Genomic DNA, 15,635 nt, shown 5'->3' with positions numbered 1-15,635 from the left:
CTTTTAGACGGTCTGATTCAATATTTTATTTGTCAAAGGAAAATTGACAAGGCTGACAAAATCCCAGAGGTCATTTCGCTTGAAAATGAGTTGGGTTTTGAACAATACAGAAGGCCTCAAAAGAGAAATTATTGAAGAAGCTAATCAACTTAATCGGACTTGGAGCTTTCAGCTCTTAAGAAGCATATATCGTCAATTATCATCTCTCGACGAAGATAATCTAAATAAACTAATTGATGAACTTCTACAGTTCGCTGTATCAGAAGGAGTTAATGGGAAAAGCAGGTTTAAAATTGCTCAACTTTTTTCTGTTATTGCAACCGAAAAAAATAAGCTTATAAATAGAATTATATACAGTCACAAGGAAGCAATCATCGGAAGGATGAGGAGCATGATCGAGTGTGACTTTGGAAGTCAGTCATACAATATGTTTGTTCAAGTATTTGAAAATTGTAATTAACACGGTTTTTTCATTGCACAGCTTATTTCTCATTAATATAGAGTTATAATTTTGGCTGATAATACTAATATTATATTTTTATTTGAAAATATTATATTAATAAAAGAATTCGATCTCACTATGAATGCTACATATATATGTGTGTTATGCAGATGTTTATTACTTAGTTACTTGTTCTTTCTAAGAGGAGAATCCTCATTTATCCAACAACAAGGGAAATCATTACTACAAAGGTTTACAAAATTACGCTCCCCAACAAAATTATCAATTTTTGAATGTGCATTCAAATTTCAATGAAAATATTTTTGACACCGGACACAAATTTGTTAAAGGTGGTTGGTCAATTTAGTCACATCACTTTCTATTCAAAAAATAATCATATTACCCAACGTTGGTTACTATTGAAATAATTTTCAAATTAAAATATTTCGATCAATTAAGAGAAATAAATTTGTATATTTTTCGGATATCATTTAGATCAATCATTAAATAATATATCATAATATGATTGAAAAATATTAATGAATGACAAACGAATTTGAAAAAAAATTATAATTCAATCAAAAATAATCAAATATACTAATTACATAATCAAAATGTAAAAATAAATATCTTCATTAATTTGATATCTATTTTTAATATCAGAATATGTGAATTTTATTCCGGTCATGTAATAACACCGAAATTGAATTAAAGATGTTTATATATTGAAAAAGCTTTTTTTTTAAATTCAAATGAGGTTTTTAAAACTCAAGTTAGTGAATTACTTGTGTTGCTTCGCTAATTCATTCGCGTGGTGATACTTAATTTAATATAAAGTTAGGAAAGTAAAATATAATGTTCACGAGAATCATTTTTTTTACAAATTATTGGTTTATCATTACAAAATGATCATATTTAATTATGTTATCAATGCTTGTAAAGGCAAGAGTTTTTGCTTCTATATATATCTTCAGTTTTAATTTCATCATAATTTTTTCAAATTCACCAAGGATTTTCCATGATATTCATACCAACCAAAATAAAACCATCACCAGCAGTTCAAACTATTGTTGTCGTTTTCTTTCTAAAATTTATCCAAAATTAAATATAAAAAACAATGAATTTTTTAAACATACAGGAACAAATTCCGTTCCAACCAAAAGACTATGACAACGCCTTTAAAGTAAGCTATTCACGATATATTTTTGACATCAAAAGTTTCGAAAAATTTTTCACCTCTTCATTAGGAACTTCTGAAACAGCTTCCAAATATTGAGACAATTCAGAACACAATGATATTTCGTTCAGATATTCCAAATTCCCATTATTTATACAAAAATCGACCAAATTCATTAAAGCGCACAAAACATGTTCGACATCAAAGTTTTCAATTATTGGGCATAAAACATTAATAAACCCGCAATCTATTAAACATTTTGTTATTTCCGGAGGTCCAATTCTACAAATTTTTAGTAAAAAATTTACACACATTTGACATAAGTTATAAGTTCCATCATAACACCATGCAACGATAACTTGTGTTATTCCTTTTTCATAAATAAAAACTATAGTCCTTAAATCACTTTCTATAGCTAACTCAAGAATATTAATAACCTCAGTACGAATTAATTTGCTTTTAAAGTTCATAGAGAAAAGAATTAAGTCAAAAGCATTCGAAACTTGAAGAACATTAAACGCATTTCCCGATCGAGAACAAAGGCGATAAAGAAATCGTAGAGATGATAAAACATTACTAATGTTGTTCGGGTCGATGTTGAAAATGGCTGGAAGATTTTCGCTTGTTAAAAAGATCGAAATCCATTTCTCATTACAAATAAGATTTTCAAATAGCTCAAAACATTGGGTTTTAAAGGGACCTGGAGCTTCTTTATGTAGTTGTACAATGTTATAGAATAAAGGAATTAAATTTTGAGAAATATCAAAATGTGTAGAAATGGATATTAATATGTTGAGTACAAAACTTTGAGTTCCTGGTGTTTCAAATAATTTGTTTAACTGAGTTTGGTATTTTTCTGTAAGAAGAATTTGTATAACTGTGTCAAATTCACAAAAATTGGATATTGCATCAAAAGCATAAGGACTTGGAATAAAATTCCATATACTTTCAATCAAAGGTTCAAAATTATAATCAACAGGAAAACGACTTGAAATGTTTGAAATAATCCTTAAACACGGTTCAATAATTTGTGGTGGCATTTCATTGACCAATATCATACTAACAATAATTGGTTGTAATACAGATGAGACACTTAATGGTACATCATATATAGATAAGTATGAATCAAAAAATTTAAGTGCTGATGCAAAAGAATTTGGATCATTTAAAGAGAACAAATTAAGCATTGAAACAAGAGTCTTTTCATCAACCTCTTGAAGGTCATCATTGCTAGTAAGCCTTGATCTTTTCTTTAAATTTAAATTCAGATTTTCCTTTTTTTCTTCTTCAATCATCACATTTTTTGTTTGCCGATAGTTAATGAATACTTTACAAGTAATTTATCAATGAATTTTGATCGTTAAATTTATAAACGTCCTTCATACATACATGGTAAATTTTACCCTTTGTTGGGGGTTTGGTCGGCCTTTTGAAGGAGATGTCTACACCACAAGAACCAAAGCTTTTCGTTAGTGCTGTTTTCACATCATTCCGTCGTAGCAAGCGCCAAATCAATCCAAATCAAGCTCTTCTCCAAATTAACGGAGTTAACTCCAAGGAAGAAGCACAATTTTATGTTGGCAAGAAAGTAGCATCATATGTTAAAGCCAAAGTTGGCAAGGATGGAAAGAAGATTGATGCTCATATTAACTGGGGTGTCATTACCCAACCACATGGAAACAGTGGTGTTGTTCGTGCCAAGTTTGATCGCAATCTCCCACCAATAATGCTTGGTAAGAAAGTCCGTGTTATGCTTTTCCCAAGCACAATCTAAACATTGAACATTGACTTACTTAATTTTTTTTTTGATCACATGAGATAAATTATTGTAATAATTTTTAGTTCAAAACAATTTTTATGCATTTATATTGCACCAAAAGCGAATGAAAAATGAAAATTTTAATAATGGATAGATATTGATTTTGAAATTTTAACAAATTAAAATTTTAATTTTCTTTTATTAAAATATTAATGTAAGCATTAACTCATATTGTAAATCTACTCCAAAAAATGTATTCTTATATATTTATTTAAAAAAAAATAAGATAAATTACACCATTGGAAGAAGGCTCTGAACCAAGTTTCGGATCTTAATGAAATCAACGCACATTTCGCCATCTATTGATAGCCTATCTTCACTTACCTGTCTTACTTTAATTTTTCTGGTTCCGCATATCAATTCACCTTCACCAGAAACCTTCATTTCCATTTGTATTAATTTCTCACGAATGACAGGCATATCTATTTTCCCGATGAAATTTGCGTGATGTGGTTTTGAAACTTCGACAGGTTTTGCAGATGTGATACCTGAAATATCATCTGTAGATAACAATGCATCTATATATGCCACTTGATTATGTTCATCATATTTTTTAAAGTCTAATCTATTATATAAAGCTCTTGAAATATTAATTTTCATTGAAGAAGAATCTTGTGATAAATAAACGGTCTCCATTTCATTCGGTGTCAAAACCGTCGTATTCCCTAACGTATCCATCAGGACATCGTTTAATTTCATCGTCGCCTCTATCGTTCCTCCGATAATTATGACATGTGATGGTGAAGCCTTTTTGATGTACCCTTGTAAAGTAAAGAAATCTGTTCTCGCTTCGAAGCAATACTGCAAATCAATTGAAGAAGCCCTATAGTTAAAATCAATTGATTTTTCGATAAATTTACATGGTACATCTTCAGGCTCTTCCATTACAGCATAATATACAGGCTGTTGCAAACCTTTAGCCGTAGCACTTTTTTCGTTGATGATTGCTCTTTGGCCAATACCTTTAGCATACTCTTGATGGTCAATCTCCACTCCATAGTCAGTTATTTTGGGTACAAATGGTAGGTTGAATTGGAATTTCGACTTAAGATTAAGTTGATTAACTGATACAACACTTCGAATATCATCATCTGAAGACTCATCGTCATCATCTTGATCAGAATCACTTGCAGCTTCTATAACGGCTTCGTTTCTTTCCATTTCTTTTTTCCTTTTATATTCTAATAATTCATCACCTTCAAGTGGCTCACGATATCTTTCGACCAACTGTAATGTTCTGTGTGTATTATCAAGTCTTAGATTTTCTGCCAAAGAGTTTTTCGGTTCATGTGTAATAAAGCATACTGCATTTTGTGGTTGGTTACCTACAAACTTTAGAAATATTTTGCGGCTATTACCTCTTTCGAGTGTATCTGATGTTGTGACTATTACCATCGGCCCTTGAATTTGGATTTCATTTATGTCAGTAACACATTTGACACATTTAAGCTCAAATTGGGCTTCAATGGTGGAAACGGCCTTTTCTACTAAGTCTTTACTGAGCCATTCACTCATTTGGTTGACAGTATTCAGAATTAAACTACTTGAGTGAGTGAGAAAATAAATAGGAAATTGAGCTCCAACTTCAACCCACTTAGCGTTGAGACGATATAAGAGTTCTAATGTGCGCGAAAGGCCATCAACTGGAAATAATACGATACGACCATCACTAAGTTTCTTAAGAATTTGGATGGCAAAATCAAGGGGTGAGACTTCGCGTTGCTTTTTGCTGTTGCTGAGATTTGATGCGCGGGAATCCACAATCCATAATGTTGGATGCCATGTGGAAATTAGATCGGAATTAAAGCCATCAAGATGCATCTCTTTCTTGTTATAAATGGAGTTGGCATAAATAATTTCTTTTTGTCCTTTTACAATTCGCCAAACTGATCCACCAATTGAACGACCTGATTTATATGGTGTGATAACAATGTTGTTTGCAAGTTCTTTTTCTTGCTCATACATCATTGAGGTAATTGAATCAAATGTTTTTTTGATATCATTTGCATTGAACAAATCAAATACAGATTCCTCAAGACGATTACAATAATGATCATATAACATATATGCGCCAAGAGTAACAATTGGGTTTGTAGCAAAAATTGGAGCAGATAAACCTTTATGTTGACATAAATAAGGAAGAGCGCCAATATGCTCTATACATGGATGAGATAAAAGAACAGCATCGACACGATCACAACATTCGCAAATGTTTTGGATTTCTGTTAAATCAAATGAATCTGACCAGCCACAATCAAGAAGTATTGTAAATTCATCAATATGTAGAAGATAAGCAAAAGGGTTTTCGTTTTTTGCTCCTGATAATGGTTGGAATGAAATTGTTGTGGAATCTTTCTGGTTCATTGATTGGCTTTGGATTTTAAACAAACTAAGTCAAAAAAGAAAAAAAAAGAAAAAAATCAAAATGTGTATATTAAAAATATCTAATTCATTAATTTTCCGAATTTTAGTGTTATATATTATTTAGAATTTAGTAAAATTCAAATTTACATTTTAATCATTTTTTGATACATTTCCAAATAATATAATTTATTTTAAAATTATAATAAAATAATCAAGAAGACCATATTACCGAATTAGATAACACCAAAATTTTTATTTTGAAGCTTAGTAAATTTATTTTATCGACTTTTTGGTGTAAAAAGGTTTTCTTTGATTTTATACAACTTTTCAAAACCGATTGTTTTTCTAACGGTTTGAATTCTTTTGTTAAGAAAAAGCGAATTTTGAATGAAAACGTTAACGTTCTCTGCGACAGTTCACTTTTCAAAAAACAAGCCAGCGAAAATCTAGATAAATTTGAGAGTGTCTGTTTGAATACATTTGGATGGAACTGACGACTGCTGTCGATGAAATCACGCAGTCTCTTGGTTGTATGCCTATTGTCCCCCATGAAAAAGTAAGTGATTTTGCCTACGAAATTATTGGCACTTTCATTACTCCAATCATCGAAATTGCAAATCGAATTCGTCAACACAACTTCCGTTCAAACCTCAGAATAACAGACATTAATGACGCCCTCGCATCACGTCGTATGGATCCTTTAATAGGGTATCATTCAATAAATCAGGTTTATGATTATGTACCCCTTCAAGAAGATGAATCAATTTATGTATGCGATGAACCACAGATTCCGTTGCAAACATATTTGCATCGGCGGCTACCTGAATATCCCCATGAAAAACTTTTTAAATTTCATTGGCTTTGCATCCAAGGGATCCAACCCAAACTCGAAGAGAATCAAAAGTATGTTTTTTTGCTATTCCTTTTTTATTATTTCAAGGAATAGCAAATTATTAAATTCTAACACATAGTGATAACAACGAAATTCCAAACATATTAATAGAGCCACCACCTCAAGCAGCAGCACTTGACCAAAGCATTCTTTTGTTAGGTGTTAATAATCAAATTCCGACCAATCTCAAAGATTTCTTTGATAGTCTTATGTACAGTAGCCAAAACTCCAACGCTAGCTATCAAACACTCCGTAGCTCTGCCGCCATACAACCACTTGTACCATTTTTTCTCCAACTCATTCCGAATTGTTCATTATATGGTCAACAACGCCGAATGTTATTTTACTGTAAATTGCTTTTTTTAAACCCAAGCTTAAACATGGAGCCTTACATTGAACATTTAATCTCATTTTCATTATCAATATTATTAACAGAAACATTTAATTCGGCAAATGACGGCGAAGATCCAACAGCGTTCAGGGAGGAGTCAGCGGATTTCTTATCATTGATAGTTGCCAGGTATGACCAAACATATCCACATTTAAAAATCAAATTATTACAAGACTTAAAAAACACGTTTTTTAGTCCTAAGTCACATAGAAACGCACAATATGGTGCACTCCTCGGGATGCAGGCACTCGGCAACGAGCTCATAACAGAGTTCCTGCTTCCGGACTTGCCGCCTTTTCTCGAAGCGCTGCAAATTGAATTGAATTCGATCGATGGAATTGTGAGAGAAAAGGCGGTTAGATTGAATGGTTTACTGTTCAGAATTTGCGCAATGTGTTTACACGCTGAAACATCAATGCATAAAGAGGGTGAACAACCATCGCTATCAAAGGAAAAGGAAATAATGTTCGAGAGACTGGTGGCTTTCTTCGATTATTCACAGATGCTTTCGTTCGTGTCTGCTAATTAGTTTGTTTTATTAATAATAATAAAATTTGTAAACTCATAAAATTTATTTTTGTTTCGTGTAATACTTCTGCACTGTGATGTTTTCGTTTTGTTTTAAATGTGAAAAATCGATGTTTCAAACGTAAAACGAAATGAATTCATAACCGCTCCGATATGTATCGTTTGCTAAAGAATTTTCTATGTAACATAATGAGACATTTCTTCATGTTGAAGTTGCATTAAGCAAAAAATATAAATTATTCTTATTGGCAAAGAAAACCTGACCTTTTTTGAAGTGAACAGTAACTTAAGTTTCATATTTATGTTTATTTAGACAATTTAAAATATATGAGAAGTTATTGTGTTGGTGTCGCGCCTAAAAACAAATTAAATGAATTGTTGAATAGATTTAATTCGTTTTTAATTATTTTCATTCTAAATATATTTTCATCTTTTTCCACACTTAGCACATCTCTTCCGTTTAATATCTGTTTTGCCTCCAACAAATACTTCTTTTTCCTCATGAAAGCATTTGTTGAATATAATGCGTACAGCGCCAAAGTTTCATGATTGTTCAGAAATAGTATTACAATTCTCGAAAACTCGTTCACTGTTTCCATTAATTTCATTCCCGTTCTTGTTGTGCATGGGAATTTTTCCGCATTCATTTCGAACTTATATGAGTTATTAAATGAGACAGCGAACTTTAAGAATAGTTTCATCGAAAGCGGCGCGCCAGAAGTCATGAAATTACAATATTCGCTATCGCCTCTTTCGCATAATTTTTCACTGATTTCCAATAAAATGTTATCTTTCCCAATTAAACTTAACATATCATGCATTTCATTTTCCATTTCTTCGTCAAACTTTTCAAATAATTTATTAATCTCTGGGATATAAGCAATCGCTGCACCAAATATTCGAATTGTATAAAATTCTCGTTTTGGGCTTTCAATTAAATTGAATAGAATTGAAAAGTCGTTGCGGTAAACTTTTTCAATGTACGCCTTCAGAAATTTCAATGTGTAATTGCATGTCGGTTCTATTGAAATTTCAAAGGATTCGTTTTTGTACATCGAAAGAGTTTTATCTTTTGCGTTATCAGCGAATTTATAATGTTTATAAGCAGCGTTTACGGAATTCCTTCCAGCAAAGAACTCCATGTATTTAGGCATAGCCACAACGAATTTCATCAAAGTATTATAAAAATAATCGGCAACGATTGGCGCGCAATTTTCGTAATTTTTCTTCATTTCTTTTAACAACTTATTTGCCCTTTTATCGAAGATCATTTTGACGGATCTCCTAAGATAAAAAGGGAATCGATTATACTCGAAATATTGATGCGTAGATAATAATGAATAAGCTAATTTCAAGTTTTCCATTTCGACGTGATAAGTCGGAACTTTCGATGTGTCCAAAAAATATTGCTCGATTAAGCCCACGAGTTTTTCGTCTCGGTTATTCTCGTTTCCACTTTCTGATCCAACGTACAATGATACGTATTCGGAGTTCAAAATCGATGAGTCGAAAACATTACTCTGTAATTCGGACTCGCGATATATGTATGACTTAGTGAACGATTTCGGAGGGTTCAGTGGCTTCCTGATCGTGTACCGAGGCAACGCCCGTTCGCGAGGTATCTTTTGAGTGTTTATGAACTCGGGAATGCGCATTGAGATGATGTTGAGAAATGTGGCTTTAGTGACAACTGCGTTATTTGGAGGGCTTTGGAAGTCATATAGAACGGCAGAGCGTGTTTCTTCTGATGAGTCTTCATACATTTGATCGAGTTGTGCACGTGGGAAAATTTGTGAGATGAATGGAATTGCAGAATAATTACGACCAACAATGTTCATAATAGATAAATATATTCGGCGCTGTAATGAAAGCGATTCATTGGATAACTTGAAATATGATAAAAAACATTGGAATTGTGGAACTCGAAGTTTATCTGACAATTTAGATAATGTACGCTGAATTGGAGTAGATTTTTGAAGATTTGGGAAATACTGTGATAAGTTGGTGTTACTGTGCATAAAATCATGGGCCATTTTATGTAATGAACGATTGCTTGATAATGGTAAAAACGGTGTAATACGTAGATGATTTTTGGTAATTTGACGTTGGCTAAGAAAAGGATTGCATGAAGAAGCTGAATTATCATTAGAATGAAAATGTTTATATGAATTTGATTTAATGTAAATATCTAATTTAATTTTTTCTTTGTCAGCACCACTACACTTTACCCTTTCAAATAGAAAAGGTTTATAAGAATTAATATTTGTGGAAGAATCTTCTTGATTTTCCATGTTTAATTAAAAATTCTCCAAAATTAAAAATGGCCACTTTTAATTCAAATAATAAGCATAAAAAAAATTTAGATAACATGATGAAATAAATTAAAAGGATATGTTTTAATCAAGTTCTATAATAATATTATTAATGTATCATGTTTTCATAAGACGCACACTTGTATTACAAAAATTATTTGTATTCTTTTTATTAATCTTTTGTAAAATAATCTTAAATATTATACAAGTCATAGATAATTTTCTTCCATATTATTCTATGATAATGGAATGTATTTTATAAAAATATTTCAGTAAACATTTTATTAATAATATTTGACTTTATTTTAAGGTTTTACACGAACAAATTACAATATATTGATAAATGATTTGTAAAAAAACTTCAATATAAATTTTAAAAAATTTAAAACTTTAATCAAAAATAAAAACAAAAATATTTATGTATATAAAACATTTAAAAAAAATATCATATATTGTAACATACAAACAATTTTTATAACAACAAGTTATCATAGAACTCTGGTAGATATTTTGTACCCTTTTTAGGCTTTTTAACATATGGAATTTCGCTTTCAGAAATTTCACTGTAGCAATAAGAAGACGATTCTTCACTATCATAATCAGGTGATGAGCTTTCTTCTGATGCATAATTAACAATATCTGTTTTATTGGCAGTTTTTATTACAGGAATCGAATGTGATGTATGATCTGTTCGTTGGATTTTTCGAATTGGAGATAACTGAAGTTTTCGATTCATTATAGTGGCCATAATTGTTGGGCGCAATGAAAGTTGAAAGTTTGTGGGATTTTCGCTATTGACTGTTGATATCAAAAATTGTTGAAGATCAGATAAAAGAAAAATTCCATCAGACGTTGGCAACATTTGTTGAATTTTCTTTATTGTACTATTTGAAGTAATACCAATAGTCTGTAAAATGTTTTTAAGTTGTGATAAGTTCAATTCTTTATTGGTTCCTGTTAAAAATTTTATTGTTTCTTCGTTCCTTGTTTTTGAAACATCTTGTGTCCACGAAGACTTTGTAATTCTTATTTGTTTTGACTTTGTTTTAAAACATGTGATATTTTCTTGGGATCTTATTGCATATTTTTGGTATGCTACTTTGCTTTGTAATTTAGGAGAAGAATTATTTTTATTCCATTTCGATTTAGAACTGGAAACATTGCATTCTTCCATTCTCTTCTGCCGGTTTAAAATGTACGTTAATTTACTGGTCAGGTGATTTATCGTTTTTAAACGGTCTTTTATCTTGGGAAAAAATACAATATTTAAATAAAAAGAAAATTAAGACATTTTTTATTTAACATGTTGCCTCTTGTTTATGGAGCTTGAACAAGTTGTTTTTGAATTCAATTTAACATTGCTATCCGAATACGAGTCTGATGTTAAATCATCAAGCTAACAAAGGTAATGATTTTAATTTTTGTGTGTAACACAACAGAGTAAAACGAAATAAGAAATGGTATTTTACATGAAGTCATTTTTGGAAAATTATGAGATACGTATCAAATAATTTTGCATCCACAGATTGCACGATTTTTACTAAAGTTCTTTTTAGGAACATGTGGTGGAAATAAGAAATTTGATTAAGTGGTATGTTGAGATACAGTGTTTAAATGTTTGAAATTAAAAATTAATAATAAATGTAATCATATTATAATTAGTTTGTGATATGTACATGAGAAATGTTTCTGAACAAGTTATTTTATTTGCATAAATTGAGCATTTTTTTGACTTTTTTTAATTTGGTCGAACCCATAGAATTTGATAAATGTTTTTTATCTTGCTTTCTTTAGCTTGTTCCAAAACAACACAAGCAAGCACAGCCAACTTTGAAAAGCTTGTAAAGAACAACCCAATTACGTTTGTTTTATTTACTTCAAAACATTGTACTCAATGCAATCGAATTTTAACTGCATTAGACGAAATATCTTTAAAGTATCAAGGAGCAGTAGGAACATTGTCTGTAGATATTATTTCATCAAAAAAGGTTGCTGAAAAATATAAAATAAATTATGCTCCAACAATTGCAATCTTTCGAATGGGACAACTTCGATCATTTTATTATGGAGGCTGGACGTCATCTGCAATTTCAAATTTGTGTGAAGAACTTTTTTCAAGTGACGTCACTTATTTAAATACAACATTTGACGTTTTTGATTTTCAACATAAAAAAAAGCCAACCCTCATTCTCAAGTCACAAGAAATTGCCGATGAACATATGGATCTCATAGACAATTTTGGAGGACTTCTTGATATTGGAATAATTTCAGATCCATCAGTTGTTGAAAAACTTGACTTTCCCACAGCCACGTTAACTAACTATGAAAGTTGGCTCTTTAAAAACCTTACAACTATCAATTCCACAGAAATCTCAAATCTTCTTATTTCACCATATCAACATATTCATACCACAGACCAAATAGGCCTTACACCTACCACATGTACATTAATTGCTTTAATTGATGATCGTGATCCAATGCATCTTATGGAGATTAGTCGTGTCTTTAATTATGTCCAAAAGACATTTGGAACCAATTTAACGTTTCAATTTTGTGATTTCTTCCGTTGTACGCATACAGTATCACAACTCAAAATCACAAGCATTAAATCGCCAGTTTTTGCATTACATAACAAAGCCAAACGAATCAAACTGGAATCCTATCATAACGAGAACAAACCTGAATCAGTTCTTACGTGGCTTAAATTACGAATTTTAGGTGAGCGACCAAATAAGAACACAAACAATTCAATTGAAAAACTGAAATCAACCGATTTTGTCAAAACCGTCACCGATCCGAATACAGACACAATTATTTTATTAGGTAATCCTTCAATGCCTAAATATGACATATCATTAAGTAACACAAAAATTTTGATGGAACTATTGGGCGAATTTAACCAAATAAAATTTTACGAATTCGATCCGAAGAATCAACAAGTTTCAGGAGTGAGTTTGCCAAACAATAAAATGCCAATGTTCTCCGTTTGGCCTGCTTCTGCAACACCACAGGGCTATGCAATGGAAGCGCATAACCCAATACAAATGGTGATACAACAGATTTTAAGCGTAATTAAAACGCCAATTCCTGATGATAGAATACAAGAAATGGCTGAAAGATTACAGGAAATATTATCAAAACAATAAAACGATCTTCTTTAAAAAATATTTTTTATTGTTGAATATTTTATGTGCATATTATTTTGTAGAATTATTATTTACATTAAATGAAATAATTCGTTTTAACTTTCGAGCTTAGAACGAATTAAATCTTTTATGGGATTTTGTGATGCAAAATGAAGTGCTGTATAAAATTGTTTCAATAATTTCCAAATTTTGCTGAGAAATCCAATGCCAGAAAATGAAATTTCAAATAAAACATATAAAAATTTTTAATATTAATGTCAATATCTTTTTGCTCTAGAAGTAATTTAACTATTTCTGTGTGATTACTTTTACATGCTTCCATAAGTGCTGTAATAATTCAGATGAATAAACCCCAAATATCATATTAAAATATAATATTATTAAAATAAATATAAAATGAAATAAAAAAAAGGTCTGCGCATTAATATCAATACTTTCATGTTGAAGAAGTAATTTAACTATCGAAGTAAATCCATTTTTAGATGCTAAAATAAGTGCTGTTTTAAATAATTCAAATAATTTCCAAATATTATTTTGGAATATCATATTATTAAAATAAATAAAAAATATGATAAATAAATATTTTTACTATTAATATCAATTCCTCCTTGATCAAGAAGCAATTTAACGATATTTATGTAACCATTTTCAGATGCAATCATAAGTGATGTTTTAAATAATTTTAATAATTTCCATATATTATTTTGAAATACCAAATTATTAAAATGAACATTACTAAAAAATAAAGAACATTTTTAATATTGATATCAATTTTTTCTTGCTCTAGTAGCAATTTGACAATATTGATATAACCAAATCTAGATGCAAATATAAGTGCAGTCCAAAATAATTTAATTAATTATTAAATAATTTTATGAAAATATATGTCATCAAAATAAATGTTATTTTGAGCATTAACATCAATTTCTTTATGTTCAAGAAGCAATTTAACTATTTCTGTATGACCATTTTCAGATGATTTCATAAGTGCTGTATTAAATAATATAAATAATTTCCAAATATTATTTTGACATATTAAATTGTTAAAATAAATTTTAAATAAAACAAAAAAATATCTTTAGCATTAATATCAATTCCTTCTTGTTCAAGAAGTATTTTAACTATATCTATGTGACCATTTGAAGATACTAAAATAAGTGCAGTTTCAAATATTTTAAACAATTTCCAAATGTTATTTTGAAATATAAAATTATTAAAATAAATATCAAATAAAAAAAATCAATATTTTTAGCATTAATATCAATTCCTTCTTGTTCAAGAAGTAATTTAACTATTTCTGTATGACCATTATCAGATGCTCTAATAAGTGCTGTCCAAAATAATTTAAATAATTCCCAAATATTATTTTGAAATATTAAATTATAAAAATAAATTTTATTTAAAACAAATAAATAGATTTAGCATTAACATCAATTCCTTCTTGATCAAGAAGCAATTTAACAATTTCTGTATAACCTTTTTCAGATGCAATCATAAGTGCTGTGTTAAATAATTTATATAATTTCCAAATATTATTTAGCAATATATAATCAGAAAAATAAATTTCATAGGAACCAAAAAAATGATTTTAAAATTAATATCAATTATTTTCTGTTCTAAAATATAGATGACAAGTTCATTGTTCCCTCCCTTTATAGAGGACATCAATATATCATTTGGAATTCGTTTATTTTCTACAAAATATTTGATAAGAAATACATTTCCATTTCTTGCTATTTCATTAATAATATTAATTTCATTAATATTCATCCCTTCTTTCAATAAAAATGCAAATGCATCATAATTTTGATATAAAATACAATTTAATCCTAATTCTTCTAAATTAATATTCTTATTGGTTTTGTTTTCATAAAGATATTTAAAGATATCATTTTGATGAAATGCAATTGCAGTTTCATATGAATCTTCGAATGATGAATGATTCTTCTCACATAAATGAAGGATTTCTTCATTTCCACTTGCAACTGCATATTTAGCTGCATTAAATGCATTTGCACCATTCATAAGTAAATATTTAAAACATTTGATTGAAGAAAAAAATGCTGCATATTCAATTAATGTAACCCAATTATTAACAAATGAACATCTTTCATAAAGTGATGGTTCTATTGTTTGATTAAAATCAAAATTTTCTTGTGATGTTGTTTCTTGAAGTTTTTCTATTTCATCATTTCGAATTACTTTTGCAATTTCATTTGGGTTATGTCCTTCTTCAATAAATTCTTTATGAAGTTTCCAATTATCTGCTTTAAGTTTATTAATATTTTTGTGAATATATTTCATAAAATTATTTGTTTGATTTCTTCTAATTTCTTTGTTTGTCATGTAATGAGCAAAATACGGATTGTTTTCATTTTTAACGATTGATGGTTCAAAATAATTATATTTGATCATATGATAAATAATATAATTTGATTCTTGTGTACATTTTTGAAGAAGAAATGTTTTATTTATGTTAAAAATATTCAATGTAATCCCATTGTTTTCTTCAAATATTTTTATTTTATTAATAAATTTAAAATATAATGAAAAATCTTCGATCT

The 15,635-nt window shown here is 29.5% G+C and overlaps 5 protein-coding genes across 5 annotated transcripts; 3 read left to right on the top strand and 2 right to left on the bottom strand.

Moving 5' to 3' along the window:
- Positions 1-3,057: 3,057 nt before the first annotated feature.
- Positions 3,058-3,393, top strand: GO595_008089 (ribosomal protein L35Ae; the record flags this gene model as incomplete). Its single annotated transcript, XM_067921626.1, has 1 exon — positions 3,058-3,393. The coding sequence occupies one exon, from the start codon at positions 3,058-3,060 to the stop codon at positions 3,391-3,393; it is 336 nt and encodes a 111-aa protein (XP_067771923.1).
- Positions 3,394-3,669: 276 nt separating this feature from the next.
- GO595_008088 (cleavage and polyadenylation specificity factor subunit 2) lies at positions 3,670-5,802 on the bottom strand (the record flags this gene model as incomplete). The annotated part of the gene is made up of 1 exon (XM_067921623.1): positions 3,670-5,802. The coding sequence occupies one exon, from the start codon at positions 5,800-5,802 to the stop codon at positions 3,670-3,672; it is 2,133 nt and encodes a 710-aa protein (XP_067771922.1).
- A 484-nt stretch (positions 5,803-6,286) lies between these two features.
- GO595_008087 (transcription initiation factor TFIID subunit 6) lies at positions 6,287-7,614 on the top strand (the record flags this gene model as incomplete). The annotated part of the gene is made up of 2 exons (XM_067921622.1): positions 6,287-6,705; positions 6,774-7,614. The coding sequence occupies 2 exons, from the start codon at positions 6,287-6,289 to the stop codon at positions 7,612-7,614; spliced, it is 1,260 nt and encodes a 419-aa protein (XP_067771921.1).
- A 334-nt stretch (positions 7,615-7,948) lies between these two features.
- GO595_008086 (uncharacterized protein) lies at positions 7,949-9,451 on the bottom strand (the record flags this gene model as incomplete). The annotated part of the gene is made up of 1 exon (XM_067921621.1): positions 7,949-9,451. One exon carries the CDS (start codon positions 9,449-9,451, stop codon positions 7,949-7,951), a length of 1,503 nt encoding a protein of 500 aa, XP_067771920.1.
- Positions 9,452-11,964: 2,513 nt separating this feature from the next.
- GO595_008085 (uncharacterized protein) lies at positions 11,965-13,071 on the top strand (the record flags this gene model as incomplete). The annotated part of the gene is made up of 1 exon (XM_067921620.1): positions 11,965-13,071. One exon carries the CDS (start codon positions 11,965-11,967, stop codon positions 13,069-13,071), a length of 1,107 nt encoding a protein of 368 aa, XP_067771919.1.
- Positions 13,072-15,635: the final 2,564 nt, after the last annotated feature.

Source organism: Histomonas meleagridis (genome assembly GCF_020186115.1).
Source record: "Histomonas meleagridis strain 2922-C6/04-10x chromosome Unknown contig_6, whole genome shotgun sequence".
NCBI classification, from domain to species: domain Eukaryota; phylum Parabasalia; order Tritrichomonadida; family Dientamoebidae; genus Histomonas; species Histomonas meleagridis.
This window is presented reverse-complemented; position numbering and strand designations above follow the sequence as displayed.